This window comes from Lagopus leucura, unplaced genomic scaffold (assembly GCF_019238085.1).
Source record: "Lagopus leucura isolate 7727_CA_CO unplaced genomic scaffold, USGS_WTPT01 Super-Scaffold_100015, whole genome shotgun sequence".
In the NCBI taxonomy this organism is placed as follows: Eukaryota; Metazoa; Chordata; class Aves; order Galliformes; family Phasianidae; genus Lagopus; species Lagopus leucura.
In genome coordinates this window covers 11397549-11424790 of record NW_024962269.1, presented here as the reverse complement: position 1 = coordinate 11424790, position 27242 = coordinate 11397549, and the positions used below count along the sequence as shown (strand labels likewise).

At 43.0% G+C, this 27242-nt stretch overlaps 1 protein-coding gene across 6 annotated transcripts in view; it reads left to right on the top strand.

Annotated features, from left to right (window-relative positions):
• Positions 1-27242, top strand: part of AKAP13 (A-kinase anchoring protein 13) — a 192297-nt gene that overhangs the window by 52432 nt on the left and 112623 nt on the right. For all 6 annotated transcript variants that reach the window (XM_042875601.1, XM_042875600.1, XM_042875602.1 and 3 more), the window contains exons 4-5: positions 13341-13488; positions 24905-25201. In XM_042875601.1, the coding sequence (XP_042731535.1) occupies positions 13341-13488; positions 24905-25201 (445 nt within the window). The remainder of the gene's footprint in view (positions 1-13340; positions 13489-24904; positions 25202-27242) is intronic.

Below are 27242 nucleotides of genomic sequence, written 5' to 3'. Positions count from 1 at the left end.
GCCTTTGGCCCAGGGTTGTGTGAATTGGAAAGAAAGATATCCAAACCTTACCTCCTTTCTAAAGCTGCTTACTGGGGGACAAACCTTAGCTCTGCCTTGCTGCCAGCAGCTGGGTTCTGAAGAGCCAGGGCAGCAGAGCTGGGAAGTCCTTAGTAAGGTCTGCTGTGTTTTGTGCAGCTGTGATGAAGGATTCACGTCTCTTTGCAAAGTAGTGGTCCTAGACCTTGTTGTACAAACTTGGCTTCAATGCAGCGATAGTTTCTAGAGCTGTAATCTGCATCGCACGTAGGGCTGTAGTAAGGACCAGGATTTATTCATCTCCTGGCTTTTTCACTGGCATTGCTCAAGGTTATGAAAAGGAGCTGCTGCTTGGCTGGGATCTCTGGTTTTTGTTGCTGGTGTTCTTCTGTTCTTGTTGTTTTTTGATTTGTGTTTTTTTGGGGGGTGTTTTTTTCCCTAATATGTTATTTGTATTGGTCAGACTTTATATGGAGGCTTTGGTGTGCCTGTGGATATTCTGTGGAAGAGTTGCTCTATGAACATTTTTAACATACGTGGGTTTCTTCAACTGTACTTTACTGCAGGATTTGCTAATAAGTTCATGTGGCTGAGCAGTCCTGGGACAGTATTGGGGAACATCTCTGTTGGTGCTCAGGTATCATGTTAAATCTGAAAGTGGCCTCACCTGTATCCCTCTTGTACTTCAGAGCTGTCCCACTGGTAGAGAAGCTCTATCAACCATGAGGGAGTGGATGTAGGACAATGTTTCAAATCTTGCTCCTGCTCTTTCTGGGCCTTTGTGCATCCAAAAACCCAAATGAAAGACTGAGATGCTCCATGTGCTGCCAGGGCTCAGGGTGAAGTGGGGAAGTTGCAGAACTCTGGCATTCATGGGATGCAAAAAGTCAGGAGCTTCAGTTTTGTTTGCTTTCAGTGGATACCTGACATGACCTCTTTCATCTTCACCCTTTTGAATAAGCTGAATATCTCCAGTAACATAAGTCAGAATTTCAACTTGAGCATTGTAGGGTACTGCCTAGCTCTTGCTGGGGTATTATTGGAATATTTAACTCATCAAGAGTATGTGGATAGGAAAAAAAGGATCAGCATTGCTCTAAGTAACAGAGGCTTACTTTTAAGTGTTTTTATTTTATTGCAATAAATTGGTGAAGTTCTCTGTTTATAAATTAAGTAGCTGAGATCAATCACTTCACTTAAATGTGACTGAGGCTAAAATTGTAGTGACAGAAAGGAAATGGGAAAGAGCTTGGTGGAAGCAAAGTGGTGATCTTTGTATAAATGCTGTCATTAATTGAGAGTCCAGTGGGGTATCCAGCAGGAGATTTAAGTACAAATGCATCAAGGATCACAGGCCATGTCTCACTTTCTAACCAAACTGGTAAATACAGAGTGCACACAAGTAAATGACTGCAATCAAATCAGTTGCATAATGTCCCAGTAATCTTAATTCAGAAGAGCCTTCGTGGCTTCTGATCTCAGCCTTGCTGGCTGCTAGCTCTAGGGTTACTGTAATGTTATTGACTTCTTCTTTTAAACCCATTCACATTTTCTGCCACTCTGAAGTCCATGTTGTTTTCTAGAAGTAAAACCTGAGAGTGGTACCAGGTATGAAAGTGTCAGACCAGACTGAGGTGATGTGCGGGGATGAGGTGTGAAGCAGTGTCATCTTCTGCCACCTTCTCTCTGTTAGTACCAAGACTTTTACTACCAAGACTACAACTTTAGATCCACCTTTAAGACGGGTGTGTGGTTTTTTTTGCAATGATAATAATCAGTGGGTGTGAAATGGAAAAGATTAGCAGCTGGGGAAGGATGATGCATCACTGCCTTTTTTTTTTTTTTTCTTTTTGATTAAAAGGAATGAACTTGTTCTAAATCACAGCACTCCTATGCACAGTTTGTCTAAGGTGTGCCTACATTATTTGGGATGACAAAGCTAAATGTGTCATACCTAGTGAATGTATGGGAGGGCAAGCACTTAATTGATAAAGGCGCTCCCGTTGACTTTGGTCTTTAATCAGTCTGTGGACTGAGTCTCTTGTATAAATTGCCACTTAGGAGCTGGGTAACCCTCAGAATTTCTCTGAGAGAGTTTTGGTAGAGACGAGAGCTCTCAATTCCACGCCAAAATGCCATGCAACTTAATGAAGTATGAACTTCAAAAGCTTCAGCAAGAATGCACTGACCCTCTCTTAATATAACCTGAGCTTTGGGTACAGTAGATCTGTTAATGAATGAACTACTGTAAGTCTTCCAGTGTGTTTTGTTTTAATGTAGGTGGGAAGAAAAAGGTGGTGTTAATAATAGGAATATATTTCTTTCACTTACATATCTCACACAGATTGAGACAATTGGAGTGCACCTCGTACGCATAATCCTGAGGAAAAACAAGTGTGGTAACCTCTGATGTTTGTGTTTTAAGAGGAACCCTCTTTGGAGTAAATAATAAGGGATTACACGAGAAAAGAAGCACAACACAGAGAGCTTGAGGCTTTAGCAGCAGCGTCTGTTGGGTTGTGATTATGTCTGAGACGGTCCCGAGTACGGCTTGTGCAATATTATCTGCTAAGTAATCAGTGGTCTTCCATCTCTACCGAAGACACAAAAGGAAGGAATGAAATACTTTCATAGTCCTAACACAGTGAACTGTTGCCATGAGATCACCAGCTGTGGTCTACTTTCCTACTAAAGCTGAATTTGCTTACTTAGTGTCCATCAACAGTGACAAAAGCCTCTGGGATATTAACATCTGAAATCAGTCCAGCAGAAAAAGTGGAATATGCCTCGCTTGTTTTTGATGTGGGAATTTCTCATGAAAATTACTAAGCAGAGTCTTGTCTTACTTTCTCCTGAGGTCCTTAGGCAAGAAGAGAATCGGCCTTGATGTTCAGCTCAGTTCTGCAGTGAGAGGATCTGATAAGCCTCTTGTCTTTTATTTGTTGAGTGCTTGATTTCTTCTTAATGACAAAGTAGTTTTCTGCCTCGCCTTCAAAGTGTCTTTGATTTATGAATGGAAGGCCTCTGAGCGCCCTTTACAAATAAAATATTTGCTTGTGTTCCTTGTGGAAGAACCTGCTTCTTGTTTGGTTTTAAGAACTTTAGCTGGGGCGCCAGATCAAACTTTGTTTTGAGAGCAGGACTTTGTGACTTTCCTGGTTCTTTTTCATTTTGCAGACTAAATGATATCCTTCCCAGTCTGTGCTTATCCTCATGTTTTGTTTGTTTGTGAGTTTTTGTTATGTAAGTCCTTGATTTGAATTCTTTTCAAATTCTGGTGTATGTCATGGAACAAACGTCACCTCTTCTGCTGAAATGGGCACCTAGCAGTGCTTGGGGCACCTGAGTGCTGGTGGTTTGGCTCAGATGGGTTATCACAAAGCTGTTTGCTTGGCTTGCTCCTCTTAGATGAAGCATTCTCTGGCTTATGGGATCTACTCAGTGTAGGATTTCTTGTAAAGCGGTCATCTTATGCATGTACTTGGGAAAGCTTTGGCTGGACGAGCCAGAAGGGCCATCAGCACTGCCTTCCTTTCTTCCAGGTGCACCGTGGATTAATTTGCAGCTCAGAGGTCTCTTCTCAGCACTTCATTCCTATTAGCCAAACTAAAAATGATGGTGATTTGGGTTCCGAGTCCTCCTGCTGTAATTCTCTATTTGATCTTTGCTTCTGTGATCTTTTTTAGTGTGTATATAACAAGTGGACCAACTTAACATCTGGAGCATTTGCTGTCTGAAGTTCTGCCCTTAAGTCAGTGTTACTTTGCACCATTAGATGCAATCTTCAAATAATAAGATTTCCAGAAGAAAGGTGCCAGGCCTGGCACAGGGCAAGGGTGGGAAAGCCGATGAGATGATGATCACCTCTCTGGCAGAGTTATCAGATTGGTTCAACCTGTTCCCAAAAACTGAGCCCCACTGCAAACAGGCAGAAGCAGTCCTTATACTGTCACACTGAGTTTGAATTAGCAAACAAAACAAAAACCCTAGGTGAATTTATACCTCTGAGGGTCTAAATTTAGTTTTTTTTGGGTCTTGCACTAGCTGATGAGCTGGTTGGTATCTGGAATGAAGTTGAGATTGCGTCCCAACCCCTGCGGTGCTTCCTGTCCTGATTGATGGAGTGCAGGACTTGGTGTTTAAGAGGATGAAAATGCTCTTCCTCTGTGGATTGTACTTATATAGAGAATTTATGAATTTCCATTACCTTTAGGACAACCAAACAAATATCCCAGCATCAAAATCCTGACACTTGTTTTGAGAACTGTTAGGCTGAAACCAGTTCTGACAGCAGAGCTATTGTCAGGGTGACTTTAAGGCCTTGAATTGACAAAGGCATGATGCTTTCAAACAGGCTCTCAAATCTGCAAAAAGCCTGTTGGCTCCTGTCCTTCAGAAGGCTGTGCTGCATGCAGTGTGCTTGCAAACACTCATCCCCTGCAATCCCACATTGTTCCTAAGTGGAAAATAAACTGAACTGTGATTAATGGCTGCGTGCTGAGATCAGTGCAGTGTGCTGCCATCAAGTGGCAGCTCTGTTGCGGCACGTTTGCAGAACAGCCGCCTGTAGAGCTTGCCTGCGTTTGCATCTTTGTTTCAAAGGGGTTCTTTTCAGTGTTGCGAAAGTGTCATCTGCTCACTGGTTGTGGATAGTGGCTGGAACTGGTTTTATCCCCCCCCAAACAAAGAGATGCAACTTTAAAAAGTGCCTCTATCACCACAGCGTAGCTCCAAGAGCTGCCTGCAAAATGTTTACAGAGTGAAGCAGATGCTTTGCAGCTAGCAGGAAAATCAGCAGTCTGGTGTGCTCTCTGGGCTGTCTCTCTTCGAGGTGCTTGCAGCACTGTAGAGGATGCTGAAGTATAAGGAAAATGCTGTCCTTGTGCCTTTGAATGTTTGTGTTCAAATTGGATTATTAATACTTTTTTCCTATGAGACACATCAAGACTATTTGTGAAAATACTGCGGTGACAGGAGATTGTTTCAAATGATGTGTCATCACATGTGCTTTATCTCCCAGGATCACACGTACTTTATCTTCCAGGAATTGTGACTCTGTTCAGCTCTTTGATGCCAGGAGGATCGCTGGATTTCTTTCTTAGTCACCAAGCACACTCAGGCTGTCTGCTATTTCTTCCAGACTCTGTGATTTTTTGTTGTTATTGCTATGTGAGTAGTTAGCAGGGAGCACTATCAGCCCAAGCAGCTGGTAATAAATCGTGTGCTTTGTTTTGCAGTGTAGTAAGGAATAGAATAGAATAGACTTCAGAAAGAGGACAGAACAAGACATTCCTATCAATTTGGATGTGTTTTTGTAGGAAATGGGTGCAGTAGTTTCCAGAGGTTGGTTCTGAGAAAAACTCTTAATAGTAAGATCAGCCCTTGGTGGGGAATATCAGTGATACCAGAGTGGACATCTTGCTCTGCAGAAGGTTCCCTGTTTTTTGTCTTGTCTTCATGTGATGGCATTGTGTGGAGACTTGCCTAGAGGAGAGGTCAGTCCCCCAGTGTTAGTGCATGTGCTCCTCTATGCACGCCTCTTCCCAACACCAGAGCTGTCTGGGGCTTGCTGCAGGCAGGCTGCTCACGCAGATGGTGCAGGCCACAGCAACAAGCACACAGTGTTTGAAATGAATGACCTGGCCAATGCTAACCCACTCAAATAAATGAAAATAAATCAATGTTTTCTCTACTACACTGCCAATTTCAACCACACAATATAATTATGTTCCCAGCTACGCTACTCTTCCCAGTACAGATCTCCCTGAGATATTATTCTCTAGCATTTCAGTGATGCTTTTCTTATCCTTCCTGTATTTCTACTTAACCTTTTTCTTCTCTTTTTTGTTAATTTTATAATTTCAGAAATGCTCATGGCTGTTTAGTTGTCTGCGCAGTACAGCTTCCTGCAGCTGCTGAACAAGAGCTGGGAATGGAAGTGCTCCAGAGCTTGTGGAGCTCTGTGCTAAAGCAGTAATGCATCCAGACTGACTACTAACAGCCAGTTCTAGTAACTTCCCTGGCTCTGTGCACCTAAATAACGTGTCATAAAGATGCACCCATGAAGATAAATTATGTTGCCTTCAGCACTAACGAGATCCTCTTACTTTGATGGATTTTCTGTTGGCAGTCTGTAGAGATCTCCTTCAAGCTGCCTGTATTAATGTGTGTGTAATACCTATAATCGCCTCTTGACACTCAATAAAGATTCATCACAGAGCTGATTGATTTAGAGATGCAGACGTGCTCTGTCAAAGGACATGGGTTGCTAATAATGGGCTTCTTTAAGTGTGTCCAATTCTGTTGGCGTTTGTGTTGCACTGACTCAGAGTAGGAAACCCTCTCCTTGCTGTCCCTGAGCCATTTATCTCTTTGCAAACAAACCCTGCTGCAGGATTAGGCACCTGAACTGGTGTGGGATGTTGTGTGGCTGTGAGGCTGCCTTAATAAATCAGTGCTAATGGTGCTGGCTCTGCAGACAGGCAAGGTTTGTGCTGCGTTTTCAGCACAGGTTGCACTCAGGATAGATCCGCATGAGCCAGCTTGCACCTGGAAGCAGCAATTCCAATAACATCTGTATTTACTGGTAGTTCTCAGCTCCCTCTATCCACTTAGCACTGCATAGCAGACTATTTCTTGCAGCTGTATTTATCACAGGTGTCCCTGTTTTCCTACTTATTCCTCTTACCCAAGGGATCTTAATTAAATGGCCTTTTGACTCCGTATCCATTCTTTGTCCTGCATCAATCCATCAGCATGTTAATCTGAACTTATTTTGGGGCAAAATATTGTATAAGAAAGTATTCTTCAAAGTATTGTTCTTCTTTCTCATCTTTGTGAGGAGAAAGCATTGGGGAGAAGGAAGTTATTTTGCATATGCATGTCAGTGCTTCGGTCATGACTTTGTGGCTAATGCTGAAAGAGGAGCTGGGCTGGTTCTGTGTGGTGTTAATGAAATGTGGGAAGTGTCACCTGGAGTTCCTGTGTGGGCTGGCAGAAAAACCTGTACCATCATTGTGCTCTTTTGGTGGCCTGTGGGCAAGAAGTTGTGGGCTGCCATTGTATTTTCCTAAGGGCAAGAGACCGCATGGCAAAATCTGTCTTTCCCATCAAAGAGGGGCTCAGCCTCCACCGTAGTAACCTGAAACTTTTATCTGGCAAGCCAAATAGTGCTGCTGTTAATTCAAGAGCAAAGTAAAGTTAGGTAGGTTTGCAGGTTACGATTTTTTAATTTTTAGTTTTAAACCAGTTGTTTACAAACCAGTTGTTCTTTGTGTCTTCCTTTGTGATCTGTTTCCTTGAAAAATAATAATAAAATCTGTCTCGTGCACTTTTAAGATCAAGGAGTTGTAGTTGTTCACTGTGAAAAAGGACCCAACCCTCCCCTAAGCTTGGCTGTTTGCCGTTCTGTTTATTTCTGAAGTCTTTCCCTGGAGGTCTTATCTGCAGGAGGTTGCAACACCCCGGCAGAACGACATCCATCTTCCCTTGCACTGCTGACCCAGGTCGCTGCTGTTATCGAGGGGGATATCTCCACGTGAGGAGGGCTTGCTGGAGCTGCTCATGTTGAGGCAGTTTGCACAGCACTACCTTTGTTCATAAAGGCTGGGGCTCTGCAGAATGGTCTGTGCTGGACACAGATTTTCTCTGGAGTGCTCTCCTGACTTGGTGAGGATTGCTAAAATTGAGGGTGTCTGTAAGGACTGCTGTTATCTCATTGTAGCACACCTCTGACCTCTTCCATTCCTTTCTGTATGCAAGGAAATGTATATATTTCTCAATATATACATTGAGGAGTGTATAGAGCTCAGAGGTTGTGGGATAAAGGGCCCCATCTGCAGAAGAGCTTGGGTGCATCAGGAACTGAAGTATCAGCCCTAGTCGTGTTCCCAAGAGGGAAGATGCCCTCAGAACAATGCAAGATGCACTCATCACCACACAAAGATGATGCAGCTGGATGTTTCAAAGGTAGAATTTGCCCCAGATTTCACTTATCTGCAATGAGGTGGGGGAGTTCAGCATGTGTTTGCACCAAGCCAAGGCAGCTCAGCTGGGAGGGATGCTCCAAGTCACTCAGCCGATATGGGGCACTTTGGGGTTGAAGTTTGCCAGGAGCAGAAGTTTGTTGTGACTTAGTTTACTGGCAGAGATAAGTGGTAATGGATTATAGAGCATCCATATAGTTGTGTTTTGTTGGTCTTTTTTTCCTGTGAGATGATTTCTCCTGTGTTTTTGAAAGTTATTGTGATGTTGCCTTTTCTGTCCTCCAGCTGATTTCAGAGCATTCTACAATTTCAGCTGAGGTGGAAGCATCTCACCTTTCCTTTCGACTTTGTCAGACTTATTTGTTCTCAGTGCTGAACAGCTTCCAAAGAATACATCATGTAATTGAAAAGTCAGCATTTCTTGTAAGAGCTGTTTGAATGAAGAGCACTTAGCGAGTTTGAGCCATTATTCCCATTTCATTGATAGGGAACTTGGAGCACAGGGATGTGAAGGGACTTGTCCCCTACAATTGCAGCCTGATTCTGTGTGTTGTGTTGAGCTGCAGCTGGGATAAAAGTGAGTTCATCTCCACCTGTGAATTAAAAGATAGAAGTACCAGTGAGTCTAAATTCCTTGGAGGAGAGGAAGAAGCATAGCTATGGTTTTGCATCTGTCAACTGAGCAGCTCAGCTAGGAGCTGTTTGGAGCTTTCCAAAGGGGAAGGAAAAAAGTTCTGTTTCAAAAGCATGTTTCTCCATTTTTTTTTTTGTCATAACATAATGCAATAAGCAATGACCCAACAAAAACCTGATTCATGTTATGAACAGTGGAAACAAAACAAAACTTGCTGCATTGGCAGGTTACGCTTATTCATCTAATTCAGAACCTAATCCAGCCTCTAGAATGAAGCATCACCTTGCTGACTTCTACAACAGCTCTGGAGAAGGGAATGTATTGGAGAGAGGTTTCTTTCTTCGCATATGAATCTCTCAACTTTCTGTTCCATGCAACTGCATAGGTTTTACCTGCAGGAGTAAAAAGCAGCTCGAGATGGCAGTGGTCATCAGCTGTAATTTGGTTTTTCTGTGTGGAACAAAAGTAGCTTTACTGGTTGGCAGTGTTTTCTCACTGAAAGCTAAATTAAAGCTGGAGTGCTTTAGTGCACTCCACATGCAAAAGTAGACTGTGCTGGGTTTTTTTTTGGTAGAAACTTTAAAATCTGTTAACCCAACATAGAGATAGACTGCAAAGGGGAAATAGGGAAACGTGCCTGGAGAATGGGTGTCCCATGGCAGAACCTCTTCTTTCAGGCTGAGGGCTGTGTGCATGTGCTCACAAGGGCTGTCCCTCGTGGTGCTGCTGTTCAGGGCCCTCTGTGCCAGGTTCCCTCAAAACAGGCAGATTTCTAGAGACTGAAGTGGGAAAAAAAAAAAGAAAAGATTTTAAAAGGTGCTTGTTACAAGGTAGATATTACCGCCTACCTAATAGCACAGGTGATCTTGATTCTTCTCAGTTATGGATTGATTATCTGCTGTGCCATCGCTTGCAAATGTTGCTGTATAGCCTCCTTTGAAGGGAAATCATCCACTTTTATAGATGTGGAACCCAGGTGGCGTCAGAAGAAATGATTACTCAGAGTTGCTCATACTCTGTGCACACAACCCACACGCCTTTATGGCTGTGGACTTGAAAAACAAATGCCTGGCATGGTGTGGCTGTCCCTGTGCCGCAAACAGGTGCCTTGCCGCATTCTGGTTTTGTTTCTAGGAGGTTCCACTTGTGCTGGGGCCTTTTTAGAGACAATTGCATTTCTACTGCCTTAAGGAAGCTGGCTGTTCAGAGACAAGCTGCACCAGCATCACTTTGGGCTGGGTTGTGGTGGATCGAAGCCCAGGGCCAGGTCTGGTTTTCCCAACGCGTGCATCCCCTGAGGAGGCAGCTTGTGCTCCTCCTCCCTTCCGCTTGAGAAAGGGAGTGTATTTTGAGTGCAGAGCAGCATTCATGCTCTTTGCATCATGTTACAGCTATCCAAAAAGCTTTTTCAGAGACTTTCAGATCAAAATGAAGGCGAGGGTGACCTCTTTCATGAATGGACGAAAATGGAATGTTTTCATTTCCAATAGGCTTTGAGCCAAGTAAATATTAGTCAATCCAAACTAGTTTTGAAATTAAATTATTCTTATTTGTTGGAGCATTCCAGGGAACGGCTTTGATCTGTCTGTACTTTCACCAAAGGGATATTGGCAGACTGGCCATCCAGTTCTAGCCATTGAGGATGAAAGAAGGGTTATAATAACCACCTTGTGCGGCAGTGATACTGAACAGATGACTTTTTTGGATAATATTAAATGAATAAAGGTAAACACACTTCAATTAAAATGTTTTTGGAGGCTGAATGCAATAGAGCTGTTGGAAACTCTTCTGTGAGGATCGAAGGAATTTTGGCTGCGTTTGTAACTGATTTTCTTTAGCTCCACAAGTGTTTGAAAGAGGGAGGATTGTTCTGTGCACTGTTTCCTCTTCAAATAAATACGTTGTTTCAAAATGGCATTTGAAGATTAAATAAAAATTGGCAGTGGGTAGCAAAGTTGTTAATAACCGAGGAGAGAGATGTGTGTTGAAGGACGGCCTGCACTTTGTGTTTTGTTCCCGCTGGGATCTCTGGTCACGTACAGCAAGTTGTCCCGTGCATAGCACAGCCAAGAGCTCGTTCAGGAGACAGCTGAGAGTAAACTGAAGCACGCAGCGTTTAGGTGGCACCTTATCCATCTTGCTGCAGACGTTTGGAGACAATGTACGATTTCAGTTTAGAAAAATTATAATATTTAGCTGACATAATTAGGATATTGGGCTTCTCTAATCAGGCCTGGACCGGGTCCTCCAGAAAGATCAGGAGAAGGGTGATGGAGAGCGTTCCTCCATGAAGCACGGTGTAGGCACAGCTGAAAAGCTGACCGATAGCAGCTGAGGAGAATTTGTTTCCCCTAGGCTTAAATGTGCACTAAGGTAAACAGAGCTAAAATAAAACATACAAACTGCGGAATAACTGTGACTAGAAGGGATTGCTGGAGGTCACCAGGTCTATCCCTCCTGCCTAAAGCAGGGCCACCTCTAAAACTGGGCCTGACTGCTTGGCAATTTCAGACTTCTATATGAATAGTTCACACATCTTGTTAAGCCTCAGCTTGGGCAGATTTCAGGTTTCTTACCTGTGTTTACACACAGTCAGTTGTAGTCACCATTTTATTTTGCTTCTTTTTGTCTATTTTTTTTTTTTAGATCAAGTGTTGTGCTGGCAAGTGCCTTGTTCACATGTATAGCCAGGTGTCTTCTCACGTGCACTCTCTGCAGATTTGCTTTTGCTTTATGAGAGTTGGACTGGCTGTACTTGAATTGTGAGTTAAAGAAAAGAACAATTCCCCTTAAGAGCTATGGCTTAAACAATTGGCCCCATTGATGAGTATCCTTAAACATCACCTCATTTTTAAGTCTGTTTAAGTACCTTGTGTGTTCATGCCTTAAGGGGGGAACAGTTTGAACAAAGATGGATAGATAAAAAAAAGTCCAAGCTCAAAGGATTTGCAGGCTGAAACTTTTTTTTTTTTAATTGAGCATTCGCTCAAAACTGGATCCATTTGCTTGCAATGGGTTATTTTGTTTTCAGCTCAGCATGTGAACTTGTCATGCTTGAGTTTAATTTCTTTCTTTTTGCACCTGTTTTTGTTTTGACACTGAACATACAGAATCTATACTTTTGCTCTGTGCTTCCTTTATCCCCAGCTGGAAGCCTGGTGTGATGTTATCATGCAGTACTTTCCTGAAATGTCCATTTGGAACTCTGCAGCCTGTGGAAATGCAATCTCCTTGCTGCTTCATTTATCTTTGCGAGTTCATGATTTTGTGCATTAAAAGACTGACCCATATCTTTTAAGGCTGAAGGCTGCACTGCGCTGAAAAACCTTGTTTGTGTCCAAAGCAGTCCATGCGGTCTGACCATGGTGAGAGCTACCAGCCAGGGCAGGGGAGAGAAGAATTTAAAGTTCACTGGATGTGGAGGAAGCTCTGCTGGGGCATGAAAAGAGTTGAAGTGATGATGAAAGATGGGGGAGACTGGAAATGGAGTGTGGGAAGCGACACTAACATGGTACGGGTGCTCGTGAAGACTTGGAAGTCTTAGATTTTTCTTCAAGAGATTAACTGAATGATTTTAAGGAGAAAGTTTGAAGTGAATGACATGTGTCTTCCATTGGCTATGCAAATCAGAATTACATAATCGGCACAAATAATAATAAAAACAATCTTTTCCAGATTTGCAGCCTTAAGCACATGCTCAGTGTTGTGGCAGAGGGCTGGCTAATGCAGCTGCTGTGTAAAACTGGGACAACCAACTGGTTTTGATCTTAGAGGGAACTGGGGCAGAAGGTCATTTCAGCCCGTCCTTGGTGTCTCAATGCTTTGTGTATTTCAGGCACATAAATGGTGGGCAGTCAGATCAAGTGAACGTGCTTCACTTATTGGTATGGTAACTGCAAGTCCATCCCCCTTCCCTGCTTCCCCTTTTCCATGGAAAACTGAATTTGTTGGATATGTGGTCTGTACAGACCCTGTGGTCTGTAGGAGTGCATGAACTGCAGGTATATTTACTGTATCCTGTACCAGTTCAGCAGTGATAATGATATATGCCCTCCATCTACAAGGGTTTTGCTCTCAGGTGCTAAAATGAAGTCTCTGTGAAGTTGAGCAGAAATCAGCTATTTATCTCATAAACCTCAGTGGCTGTGAAGCATTTGTGTTTATTGATGGAAGAATGTATTCAATGATGGGGTTGGTCACGCTGGAACTATCATCAGCACAGTGGCTAGGGTGGCAGGGGAAAAGAATGAGGGAATTTAAACTAGTGAACACAGGTCATATTAGTTGCAACCCTGTTTTGTTGTCTTAGCTAAGTATATGTGATATGTACGTGCGTGGAGTTATCTGTATGTGTGTGCATGCCTATAAAAGACCCCGTGTGGGGTGTGTGTTTATCAGACTTCAGTGCAATGGCAAGATTTCCCCATGTTAAGTTGCTATTCTGAATATACTCTGGGGGTTTCTATGTGTTTCTTCCCAGAGCTGAGCTCAACATATTTTCTAGCTGGTTGGCTGGCTATAATGCTTGATAGTCTGGCTAAGAGGCATGCTGAGGATGACTTGCATATCTGAAAATCAGGATGGGCCCCAAGTCATTTGAAAGGAGTGCATGAACAGAAAGCAGCAGCCTGAGAGTGCAGTTTTATTTAATGCAGTTCTTGGATATGTAAACTTAATGACTTTTTTTTTGTTCTTCTTTCCAGGGCGACTCTGTTATTACAGTGCAGCTGACTGAGGAAGATAAGGTTGAAGATGATGTAGTTTTCTACTTGATCTTCACTGGGTCAACTGTCCAGCACTGCACAAGCACTAGGAAGATTAATCCTGGGAGTCTGGAGACAATTTCTCCTGGTAAATAGTTGCTCTTCTTTGCATCCAACTGTATCAGCCTATGAAATCTGCTTTTTTCAAGTGGATTTAAATGTAATTCTGTTTTGGTCAACTTTTTTCTCATTTGTACATTCATTGAGTATAGAATATATGGTTTGGATGACCACTTTAGCAGTTTAAAAATCTCTTGCTTGACTTTGCTAGAATGGTATGACTTTCAGTTTGTAAATATTTAATGTTTGATGAAATTCTATTGTGGAAAATATGAAGTTATATTAATACATAGTAAAAAGTTTTAAATGTGAGCAGGATACTGGAGGATACATTTGCAGTGTTAAAGATGCTAGTGTCCAAATGGTGTATGGCCTGGTAAGTTCCAGTTCCTCTTAGGATCTGCTTAATTAGTGTGATGAGGTCCATTGCTGTAGTCCTTGTGAAACACAGCCCTTCTCTCTGAAATCTTGTTGTGCAGTTCAGAACAAACACAGCGTTCTCTGAAACCCTTGCAGAAGGGAGGAAACGTGCGGTGCTCAGTGCCATCCCTCCAGCAGAGCTCAGACAGAACGGCTTTTTGCATTTAAAGCACACCGCTCTCGTTTAGCCTTTGTGCAATTAAAACAAATCAGCACGGAGTTTTCTTTGGTGACTTCAGGCCCGTGGGAATGAGCACATTCTAGGCTGTGATCCCTACAATTAACCTTCCCTTCTGACTTCTTGCTGTGCAACACATTGGTACTAGTGTGAGAAAAACGTCTGACGTTTCCTCTGTATACAGTACAGCTTATGGAACTGAGTGTATTGTTTTATTATTATTGTTTGTCTGTCTAGTGATTTGTTGTAAGAGATGTGCATGAAGTACGATTTGGACTAAAGACTTAGCTAATGAAATACACCATTCCCTCCTGGTGATTAGTGGCTGAGAGTTGGCCACCTCATTTGCTCATTTCCGCTCCTTTCTGTGCTGTTGGAGCTGTTTTCTACTCGGGAAGAGAAGCCTTTTTACAGTGGCTGATTCCTGTGCAATCAATTAGCTCAGCGTCTGTTTTCTCACAGAAGGGGAGAGGCGGTGACTCGCAGCCCGCGTGTGCATGGGGCGCGCAGGGGCTGTGACAGCGTGGTGTGACCTCATCTCCCTCCTGGGACCCAGCGGCCAAATTGCCAAGAAAGGATCTGAAAGGATGCTGTGTTTGCCTTCAGGAACCAGAATACTTGATGGGATTTCCGGGCAGCAGTAATGCTTTCCTACAGCATTCGCCTGGGCATCCTCAGTGCCATGGCTTGGCTGGTGGCCATGGCTTGTCCCCAGCTCCGTGGCTCTGCTTCCCCTGTCCTGCTGGCCCCAAGACTAACTGAGTCACTGGGGAGGGCTCCCTGGGTTGCTCTTGCTGCCATTAGTTGTAACAAGTGGGAAATCTGACTCTGCTTCTGATTCAGAGGGAAAGGAGGTAATTGCTTTCGATTGTTCCTTTATTTATAATGGGAATTTATATTTTTTGGTTTAGTTGCGTGATGATTTTGTTTCTTGGATATTCCATAAGGATGATTGTTGTCCCGTGATGCAGCTTAGATCAGACCAACACTGAACAGGGGCCTCAGGGAGAGGCAGGCCCACGTGTACTAGAAGAATGGCTGAGAGTGAGGGTGACTTCTTAAATGCAGCCATTTGTGTAACAGCCCCTCCTGTGTTTGTACCTCATTTTGGAGAAATTATCTGCGGGGGAAAAAAAGACTTCAGTGAAGAAGATGCTGGGGAGAAGCAAAGTGAGAGGAGGAAATCATGCTATCCTGCTGACACAGACGTGCTTGCCCAGTGTTACTGCAGCACTGAGTTTAATACAAGCATGACTTATTTCAGCCCAGCTCTTCCTCCTCCTCCTTCTCCTTCCTGATCCCCGCAGTCAATCTGTAATTGTGTGTTTACATCGTATATTCGACCAGTTGCCTGGGAGATGCTGTGGTGACTCACGGCTGGCGTTATTTGACCTCTGAGCAGGATTAGCCATGAACAGGAGGCGGTGTGTGGGAGACCAGCCCTGTTTAAACACCCCAGGCAGGCAGTCAGTGCTGTGCCAGCAAGTTCTGCAGACAGCTTGCAGCCAGAACCTTGACCTTCTTTCATCTGGGAGCATCTTTCCTTTACCTTGGCACACTGTTGCACATCCCTAGGAGCGCAGCAGCTGCTGGAGGCTCTGGTGGATGCAGGGAGGGCTGATTTGTTATAAATACTCCAAGCCCTCCGCCAGCCTTGCCCTCCACCTCCTCTGCTTCCCTTCGTAGCCCATGGCTCTTTCTTCATCCTCTTCTTGTGTCCTCATGGCTTCATGCAGTTCAAAGTCTTCATCTGTGGTTGCAGGGGGAGCTGTAATTCTGTTAGAGCTAATTTTAAAACAAAAGTCTAGTTTGTTTTTTTTTTTCTTTGTTAGTTGTTTTGGTGATGTGTAGGGGTGTAAGAAACAGAAAGGGAAATAATTTAATTACATTTGCTGCCAAAATTGAGTGTTTTTAGCAAAACTTTCAAATGAAATCATGTTTAAAAAAAAAAAAAGGTCATTTCAGATGAGAAATTACAGAAAATGGAATGGAGATGTAAACTGTTTGGAATACCTTCTGGATTCCCATGTGTGAAAATTCTGCGCATCCTGGAACACTTTATCTAATTAAGCATACAACTGCAGTCAAATGACTGCTGTATTTTATATAGTTACCAGAACAGTCTGCCTCTTCCTTATCTCACCTTTATCATTAGCTTTGAACGGCACTGTTAGCTATATCTCTTCAATGTTGAAGTGGAAGCTTTTTATTTCATAATAAAAGAAGGGGTATCTGATTGTAAATTTGTGGGAGCAGCTTTTTCTTAGAGAAGATTTTCAACTGCAACATTAGATTTTGCATTCTGTTTTGTCATGTACTCTCTATCAGTTGCAACTCCGCAGCTGCTGGTGTGTCCCTGGCACTGATGCTCACAGGATGGTGCTGTGGAACTTCCCACACTCAGTGTCTTGATAATTAATAAATTATACAAATTCCTTATACATTATACATTACTTATAAAGGAAGGAGAATGGGCTTTCAGGTTCCCATGGCTTATGTCATGAATCTATGTAGTGGCTATGCCTTCTCTATACAGCATTCGTTAGAGCATAATAAAATGTTGGAATGTTGCATGCAGATTTGGTTGCCTTTAGGGAATTTTAACTTAGGTGTAGAGGTGTTTTTTTTTTTTCCTCCATGGTGGTGTAAAATACATTAATTCCCTCTACAGATTCATCTCCCTAACATTTTAGATTAGAAACTTCTCTTCTGTGAGGAGCAGACATGTGAAGCTGTAAGCATATTTGATTTAAGGATGCAAGAGGATATGAATGAGAGGAAAAGAAAACAACAGCCAGTGTTGAAGCACTGCCACTTTGTCCACCATGCCAAACAGCATCTGGCTGCCAGTCCTGCTGTACCTTCTTTTATGCAACTTGGCTAGCCAGAAACTTCTCTTGCTGGAATCACAGCCTGGTGCCCCATGCCTACTCAGAGAATAGGGCTTACAGCCTGATCTGAATGTCAGCCAGTGTCTTGAACCTTGTCTGTGTAGATTTCAAGTGAAATGAGGAGGCCCTGGGGGGAAAATACTGATGTCCATTATATTTTTAATTTAGAGAAAGATTCACAGTGGAGAATCTGTTGTTCCTGAATGAAGTAAGTGTAACCACTCTGTTGTCAGTGCAAATGATGGGTCCTGGATGACCTGTAGGGAAGGATCTGTTATTTTACAGGAGTGTAAGCTTGCTTGCAGACTGACAGCTGCGTGTGCTATAGAGCTTGAAGTGAAAGCATCTTGAATTCTGGTAGCCAGGTGCATATGTACTAGGGAGTTTTTGGACAGGAAAAGACTAGGAAAGTGATACAAAGGAAAGGAAAAAAGTGCTCAGAATACATACAGTAAAATTGTGAATCACACTATAGGAAAAAGGGAGGCAGCAATGAGACCCCAGAGATTTCAGGGATGTAGGATGTATCCTGGTTTGCAGCCTTGTTTACGTGATCAACAGCTTTTACCAGCCCCTAGTAGGAAAGTTGGAAGCAGCCTACGATTGTTAATCCTTTGCTAGGCCGCAGTGCTAGAAGTCTTCTGTTGGTTTAGGGAAAAAACTGTGCATCTAATGATCTTTTTAGATTCAGTGCCTTGAGAAAGATACCTGAATATGTAGGTAAGTGTCGATTCAGAAATCATGCAAAGGATGAGTAATAACTGTGGATTTGTACTTGCTCTGAAGGATGGGATGGGTGATTATCCTGCCCCCACATTTGGCTATATTGCAAATTTAGGAGAAATAATTTCCCCTTATAAGAAACAGATTCTCAACTGATCTGTCATAACTGTCAGAATAAACTCCTGAGTTTCAGGAATTAGGCAGTGATTCTTTTGTAGGCTTCCAGTACCTCTTGTGCTAGTCTAGGACAGATCAGGTTGCATCATCCCACTAAGCTTCTGTTTGCCTCGATGAAAAATAACAAAAAGATTTGTTTGCTACTACTTTATTAGTATTTATTAATTATTAAATACAATACAATATATTATATATTATATATTAATATAATATAGGTGATATATTAAAATATATAAATATATATAAAATATTATATATAAATATTAAATATTAATATATTTATTGTGATGATTGAGATGTTTCAATTTCCAGATGATCTAATCTAAAATTTTCTATAATTAAAGAAATTTTCCTCTCCACCAGAGATACTTCATAGTTCTGTGGAACAATTTAAAACATTCCCTTGTCAGATAGTTCCAGTGTTAAGGTCCATCTGTGTGGCAGGCAGAGATCATAGAATCACTGAAGTTAAGGAAGAGCACTGAGATCATCCAGTCCAACCTTCAGCCCATGCTTGTGGCCTCCATAGAATCATAAAATCACCAAGGTTGGAAAAGACCTAAAAATCATCCAGTCCAACCATTCACCTATTCCCAATAGCTCCCACTAAACCATGTCCCTCAACACAACATCCAGCCTTTCCTTGAACACCCACTATCCTTTTCCACCACCTTCCTGAGCAGCCTGTTCCAATGCATTGCTACTCTTTCTGAGAATATTTTTTTTTTGGTAATAACCAAGCAGAAAATTGTGTGTTGTTGTGTGTTTCTCTAGTTTGATTATCATTGGTGGTTAAAGCATAGCCACTGGCTTTGCAGAACTAAGAAAATACCAATGGTCTAAGTGGGGAAGGATGTAGAAAGTGATACCACCTCTGCTGCTGTGGCTCAGCAGTTTTTTTTGCTTCTGAAATTACATAGTTTGAAGCTAGTTTGTGTCTGTTTATGTTAAGAGAAACTCGTCCTGCTTACTGTCAGTCATAAACTGAGCATTTCAATAAGTCCTTGTTAGTGTAGCAACTGAGCCTGTCGTAATCTTTAATGTATTTTTCTTCCCAACATCTCTGCAGGGTAGGGAGGGTAGAGTGGAGGCATTGACTGGCTGACCGGATGGCACGTGGTGGTACAGAAAGTTTGTCAAAACAGGGAAGTGAAACTTGAGTACAAGGCAGCAGCCTCATCTCCTGCCTCTGCTTCTGAAGCAGTTTTTCCCCCACTGAAAACAAAAATAAATCAAGCCTGAAATTGTGATCTGGGAAACAAAACAATAAAAAAGGAACGACCTCATCCCTGTTCACATGAGTCAAAAGCCCCAACTGCAGTGTGTAGCAGAGCTTGAGATCAGCAAGCTGTTGGGCAGATTTGGGGAGAACTTTGCCAGCTGTGTTTGGAGGAGCTCACAGTGCTGTGTGTTGTGTGCGGTGTGCATCATGCAATGGCTGCTCCATTGGGCACCATGCGGCTTTGTGCTTAACTAGCAGGTATCGGGGAAGGGAAGGAGAGCAACAGGAAGGACAACAAAAACGGTTGGAAGGTCTAGAGGGTGAGATGTGCGAGGAGCTGCTGAAGTCCCTTGGTTTGTTCAGCCTGAAGCACAGCAGGCTGAGGGAAGGCCTCATGGCAGCCTGCAGCTCCTGGTGGCCACCTATGGCTTCCTCACAGAGCTGATCTCCTCTCTCTGGTGACAGTGAGAGGACTTAAGGGAATGGCATGGAGCTGTGTCAGAGGATGGTCAGACTGGATATCAGGAAAAGGCTCTTCACTACAGGGCATGGCCCTGAGCTGCCAGAGCTCAAGGTGCGTTCGTTCCAAATTCCTGTAGTCCTTTGCTTTGTTTCATTCCTCCTTCCTTTCTCCTAGTTGAGAGGATAAAGTAAAATGAATTTCAGCTAGCTTGGAAATATCTTCATTTCAAACTTCTGTTTTACTGTGAAATCCTTTACATGTGTTCCTGCTTTATTCTCTTCTTCCAGACTGTTTTCCCTTAGGAAACAACTTTTCATAGAAAAAGCTATACTTCATGAATTGCAATCTTCGTACTGGGAGACCAAAATGGTAAACAAGTTGCATAACAAGTGATCTCTTGGCAATGCTAGTTGTGGATTTTAAAATACTCTTAATTATAGAACAAAACCCCCCTAAAATAGAACAGAACAGCATAGCCAAGAAGACTTTTTGCAGTCCATTCTCTTTAGTGTACTTAATTGCTCTAGGCAGTGCAATCAAAAGGAAATGATGCTACTTCTAGATGACCTCAGCGACAGGAAAAATTGACTGAATTTGTATTGAAGTTATTTATGAGGTAATGTGTGGGGTCTTGTGCTTCTACCAATTTATATATGACCTTTGCAGCGTAAAGGACCTAAAACAATCTTTCTACAATTGTACAGGATTTGTAATGAAAAACAAAGGCTCCTGTCCATCACTTTTACTGGCCTATGTATTTCATAAGGTCTCTTATGTTGCAAGAGTAAATAGAGCAACTGTGCATCAGACGTGTCGAGCATGGGCTCTAGTTTTCAGAACCAGAATTTGGGATTTCTGAAGGAGAGAGCTTTTCTCAAGTGGCCACAGGAGATCCCTTGACTTGCCTTTCTACAAGCCACCAGATGGCAACATCTGTTGGATGCAGACTGAAAATACTCTGGGAGATTCACAGCATTCACTGTCTGGCTTTCCTGTCCTGTTTAGACCTCCATATAAGATCTCTTTATACAGCCCCACCAGGATAACTCAGAGGACGCAGTTAGCACAGAAGTCACCAACCAGGCAAACCTAAACATGTGCTTCCAGCAGTGCTTTAAATAGCTGCCCAGGCTGGGGGGCCATTGTCTGATATCTCAAATGTTAATTCTGAAAATAGGTGGCTTGGACAGGATTTCCACTTTCAGAGGAGTAGGAAATGAAATCATGTTTTGGTAAAAGCTCTGCTTCGAAGCAACGATGTTTTGTCTCCATGTGTGCCTTGTTTGATGATAAAAAGTCTGTTCAGAGTCATTGCTGCCACCCTTTTAAACACACCCCAGGTCAGTAAAATGGATACTACTTGGATGGCCAAGCCTAAGACTATACATTAACTTATCTATAAAATCCCTGCAGCTGAGCATCTCCACCTTTTGCAGTATTATTTTGCAAATGTTGTTGTGTAGAAGAGGCAGTGCTATCATACCAGTGCATCTCATCTCATCAGGGTTGAGTACAGAGAGGCCAGAGCTTCATGTTCCTTGTTTTTTGTTGTTGTGTATTGCCCAAAGCAAGTTCCAGTAAGTGGCCTAGTAAGGAATTTGGTAATTGAAGACTTGTTGTCTTGCTTTAAACAATTTTTAAAGCATGGGTTTGTGAAACTGGGGAATTCACTTCATCGTGGCAGAAGCAACTGCTGCACCCATCTCTGTGCAGACTGGAAAGTTTTATAATTTCTGTATTTTTCCTGCAATGTGTTGGCAGATCCTAGAACAGCTCCTAAGTATTGAGTTGCTTCTAAATCTGAAATAATTGAGGACCAGGAGAAATGAGGGAAAATTCAATACAAGAAGAATTAAGGGGTGGATTATTTGACTTTTATAACAGTTAAGCTAGCATATAAATGATGGAATTTCATACTGTGGCAAAAAAATGTACGAAGAAGAGAACAGTGTGGATGCCAGCAAATAGCCTGAGACGTTAGCAAACAGCAATGGTAGAAACACTGTTACGTTTGTTGGAAAAGTTAGAATTCAAGTTGGAATATTGCTGGATGGTAATAGTGTGGCAGTGTTCAGAATGTTACCATTTGCTTTGGATTGCTTGTTTGGCCAGATGTCCGGATTTCTGGAGGAGAGTGAAGGCAATCTGCAGAGATGTTACGCAGCATCGCAAACCCATTTGAGCTCTAAAATGCCTGGATTTCTCCTGCCCTCTGTGGGTGCAGCCATGTGTGTAATTTATTCGGTCCCCCATGTTTTGAACCTTCTGAAATACAAATGTTACAGGTAGGCTATAAGTAAGCTGATGGTTCCTCCTGATGCACCCGGGTTTTTTACGTTTTTAGTAAGTCTGCAGAGCTTTGTTCTGCTTCTGGAAGGAGCACAGCAGTTAATGGCCGTGTGCTGTGGTGCTCGTGGTGCTGTACACGCTGTTTGTAGGCTGGGTGATGGATGCTGCACACCGGCACCATGCATGGGTCCATCCTTCATCCTGCTAAGGGTAAACTCCGTTGTCTGCCTGCTGGAGCAGAAAGGAGACCATTCAGAGCAATAGCATGTGTTCCAACCTTGCCCTGAGTTCTTTGTGATCCTGGGCAAGTTCCTTAACCTCATGCAAACAGCTTTGGGCTCGCTCTGTGGATGATAACCATTTATCTCCCAAGGGTGCCAGAAAGCTGAGCGCACTTTTCCTAACACTGCTTAACGTGCTCTGGGAAAAGGGCTGCTGAAGTTCAACTGTTATCCCAGGGTAGGAAGCAGGTCTTTGATGTGGAGAGCAGCCTTGCTGTACTGGCTGTTCCTGCAGAAGGTCCTGTGTGTGCTCGGGTGTTTGAGCTCTTTGTTGGTGACGTCCCTGTGGCTCTTTCAAAGCAGGGGGCAGAGACCTCTTGAGCAATCTTTTACTATTTGCCACGCTTGTTACTTAATTCCTCCTCCTGTGTTTGAACTCTTTGCCAAAGTCAGAACCTGTCCCAGACTCTTAACCCCCAGTTTGACATCTCGTCAGATGTAGGGAAGGAGAATATCAAAGCCTTGTGAGGGGTTGCCCTTTGGAATAACATTCCCAAGGGTTTAGCAGGATGCTTGTTTGATCCTGTCAGATGTCCATGGATTGTCGGCTCGGGCACCTCTTTTTCAAGGCTGCATTAGATGCTCGTGGGGCTTTCAGGAGAACCACGTCTGGCTGTGATTCAGGACTTGATCTGGTGGTCACCTCTGCTTGTGTTGCATCTGTGCTTCTGTGGCTTTACTTAAATGCACTGCAAGGCTGAAGTCCCACACGTGTTCAGTGCAAGCAGATCACAGCTCGTCTAGTCCGATGTGCTGGTTGAAGGCAACTACGTTGCTCTATGGAAGTTTGTGTTGTCATAATGGAGCAGCTTTCCTCATGAAGAAGTGACTGAAGTGACTGTCCTGCAGTCTGACTGCGAGCAGGCTGTGCTTGTCTGCAGCTTCACTCCTGAAACTCAGCTGCCTTTCTGGCAGAGTAGCTGTTTTCTAGGTTACTTTGCAGATGGGATTCTTATGGGAATAGAGAGAAAATAGCTTAAAAAAAAGTAAAAATCAAAGGTTTAGCTTTTCTCATGTGATTAAGCAATCTTTCAATCTTTTGTTATTAAAAAAAAAAAAAAAAACTTTGCATTTTAGTAAACTTCCACTTCTTTGCATGGGGAAGAGCCAAGTTCAGAGTTCCCGAGTCAGCTTTTGCAGGATGGCTCTTCACACTGTGTGCGGCTCAGGGCTTTGGTAGAGGTTTTAAACAATGTTAGTATGTCTTCTTAGCTCCTTGTTCTGATATCTTTAGAAGGAGCAAAGCAAGAAGTTATATGGGGAAGGTTGTAAAGGTCTACACTGAAGAGGAGTTCCCCCGAAATTGTGCCTTCTCCTTTGGATATTTGAGGCTGCCTCAGTGAGGACGGAGGTAATTTGTGATGTGCTTCCTCAGGGCCACTGCCAGTCCCATCAGATGGTGATGAATTAAACTCTGAATGCACGTGTAACTTTTCCAAGTCCTTGCTGCTTTAGAAAGAGTATCTTGTGCTTTCCTCCAAGTTAGACTTCTCCATAGCTTCCAGAGAGCCCCCAAAGGTCTTCCCGCTCTTATTCTTTGTTGCAATGTCAGTGTTAGTGTGTCTGTTCCTTCAACTTTCACATCATTTTCCTTTGATATGTTTCCAGCTGCGCTTGCTCTCCTTAGGAAGTCACACAGCCTCATCTCTGACAATTTTGGTGTTACCCACAGTGTCCGAATAGCAGTTTTGACCTCTCAATTAACTTCAGGATTGCCTCTTTCAGCAGACAAACCTGTACAGCTGCCAAAAGCCTCAGAGCAGATCTGGAAGGTTGGCTGAATGGCTGCAGAGATTAGGGACGTATTTTCCTTTTGTGAGTGAAATCAACAGCAAAGAGCCTCGACACAAGAAGGAAACTTTCCCACTGACCACAAATAGGGGCTTAAAGAGAATTTTCGAGCCTTTAAAAATAAGTCGTCATTTTGTATTTAATTAAGTAGGGTTCCATGAATGTGGTTAGATGCTGAGGTCATGTGCAAAAAGAAGCTTTTCCAGTAATTAGTGCAGGGTCCGTGCTGTTCTGGCAAAAACAGCACTGACGTCAGGCTGACACTGGAACAAGGAGCTGTGCTGCACAGTGAACTTGAAACACGAACCTTATTATTGAAGGGGCATGTCTGACAACTGCCAGCACTGGCTGCTTTGGGCCCTAATTAAATAAATGTATCAAAGTTCTACCATTTTTATTTGGTAAATATGGAAAGAAGCCATTTTGGGTTTTTATTTAGCAGAAGCTTAGTTTTAGTTTTGTGTTTCAGGCTGTGCTCTACCAGCTCTTGCTGCTTTGTAGGTCTGTGTGTTAGGTGATGTTGCGGTGGTTGCGGTGTAAGCCAAGTGCTGTGCCAGCTTTTGGAGCAGGAACTTTTCCTCTCTCAGGTTCTACTTTCTGGTGAGTTCCCGAGTGGAGATGGAAAGAAAAAGTTTGTCTGACCCTATAATCTGGCTGATTGGATCATAATTCCCATAGGTGCATTAGCAAAATCGTTACCAAGTGCTCTTGAATTTACTTGTAGCTGATCCAAAATAGGCTGGTCAGAGTAGAGCTGCTTAGATATTTCTGGCTCTATATTATACCAAACAGAAGGATTACACATCTTTAAACATCTACAAAAAATACTTTTTTCTCTTCAAACACATTGAGGTCCCAAGATAGCTTTTAATTTAGAGTTGTAACTCTTGATAACTTGTATTTATCTGAATTAATATAAGGAATGTGTGTGTCAAAAATGCTGCTCAGTTGTGGCTTTCTTCAGCACTCGACTGTTCTCTTCTACAATTTCCCTTGGTTTTCTTTGCAGGCCATGACTGCTGTGAGACGGTGAAGGTGGCACTTTGTGCCTCTAAGGAAGGTCGCCCTGTTCTGGTGGTGGCAGAAGAGAGCTTCAAGTTCATCCAGGATGAAGCCTACGATGCAGCCCAGTTTCTGGCTACGTACGCAGGGAACCAGCAGGCACTAAACTTCACCCGTTTCTTGGACCAGTCGAGACCACCTGCAGCTGATGTGGACATTCTGGATGAGAAAGTGGCTTTGGCATTTCGACACCTGAAATTGCCTGCAGAATGGAACGTGCTGGGAACGGATCAGTCCCTCAACGGTGAGAAGCATGGGGACGTGTGTGAGGTGTGGGTGGGGAGAGGGGTTAAAAGCCTTCTGCTCTGGGAGCCATCCGCTTGTCTTTCAAAATATTCATTGGTCTTAGTGCACAGAAATGGGACAGGCTGTATGCCAACGTGTCGTACCGTGTCTGTGTCCTACACTTTGCATTTCAGCCACTTTGAAATACAGGTCACCCATGTTTTCTTTTATCTTCTGTTATAAAATAGGACGCAGTGTGGTAAGTGGTCAGTGTTGCAACACGTGCAGATAGGGGTTTTTTGTCTGTGCAGTGTTATGCATGCATCAGTATCACGTTTCTTTGATTTCCTGAAAAAGATGGGTCTGTGGAGGAAGCCTGATGCTTTGGCCTTGTGCCACAGCCTTGGTGTGTTTGCTAAACACTGGTTTTATAGCACAGGTGCAGAGGAACTGTAATGTGCGTAAAACGCATTTGATTTCTCTTGGAGAAGCTGGCAGGCTGCCTACAGGCAGCATGTTTGATGCCAAAGCACCCTGAGGATTAGTCCTGCATCCCTGCCTGTACAGCTGTCTGTGAGCGCAGACCTTCCCTAAAATGAGCCCAGATAATTCTGCAAATAAAACAGAATAAAAGTGGGAAAGCCTGGCTAACATGAGCCCTTAACCATAGCAGAGAGTGCTACGGAGAGCTTATAAATAGAGGTCAGTGCTGGCCCAAAACCTCTAGTAAAAGCAGCAGAGCCAACATGTTCAAGATGCTGTGACATGGCTGTAGCCTTGGAGTTCTGTCACAGGGAAGTTTTAAGGAAGCATACTGGTGCACTCTGGGGCTAATTCCAGTGTTGCCATAAATTTCTAAGGTATTCTGGTAAATAGTTTCACATGAGGAATGTGGCTGTGAGGCATTCCCTATCTGTTATGGGATATACCAGCCTAAACACTGCAACAGGAATGAGTTGTTCAGCACAGCGGCTGCAGTTCTGCTTGCCCTGATGGGGTTTTCTGCAGGATTTTTTCCTGCTTTAATTGTCACTGCCTCAGTGACTGCTTTTGTAAACATGAATGCACGGGCAGGCAATCAAAGCAGCATTAGCAGAGGTTCAGTGATGTGATCGTATTTAGTGGTTTCTGGATAGAAATTCAGATGCTGTTGTCTGTTTACTGGGAGATAAACACTTGGTATCTTTTCCCTCTCCATGGAAGACGCTGATGTTTCTTTTTGCATTTTAGAAAGCTGTGATAATGCAGGAATTTCTGCTTTACTGAAGTGGTAAAAATATTGTAAAAGACTGGCAAAGTGCTCTTTATTAATGAAAATCTCAATTGAAGCACTGGATTGTTACTGATTTTGCAGGAAGGCTCAGATCTAGTTTCTTTTTTTTTTTTTTTGGTCTTTGGTTCCTCTTTGGAAAAATCAGAAGTTAGAGAAGGGATTTGCTTATGGATTTGCCATAGGATTTGCTCAGCATACACTTCTGTGCCTGAAAATCACTGTGGTACAGGCTGTGGCATTCAGCAGCAGTAAATGCAACCTTCATCTAAGAGTGCTGGTCTAATAAAATGTTCTCTTGCAGTAAGTTTTCTCACATGTAACTGAGTAAGGGCAATCTGTTGATGTCTTGGTCTGTTTTTCATCTCCTGGTTGGCTTTTGGTCTGGAGGCAGATATATCTGGTAGTTATTTTTCAGTAAGCTGATTATACACAGGGACTTTTGGGGAATTTTTGTGATTGTGACAGGAAAGATTTGTATATATAAGCATCCTTCTGGTCACGTAACCCTGTTTTGGGAGAACAAGGTTGGAGAGATGTCTCTGATTCGTGATGGAGAGCTACATTAGGAAAACAGCACCTCTGTAGTGGTGGTGCTTGTGCATTAATCTGGGTTGGGAAAGTGGGAAAATCATTGCACAGATTGAAACTGGGGGAGCATGAGAAGAATTATGCACATGTTCTGGTCAGTGCCCCTCTAGTGGGACCGCCCATCCTTCATTGCATCACTACCTATGAACAGTTATCTCAATTCATATTTCCCGTTTCGCTAAATGTCACTGCCATATAC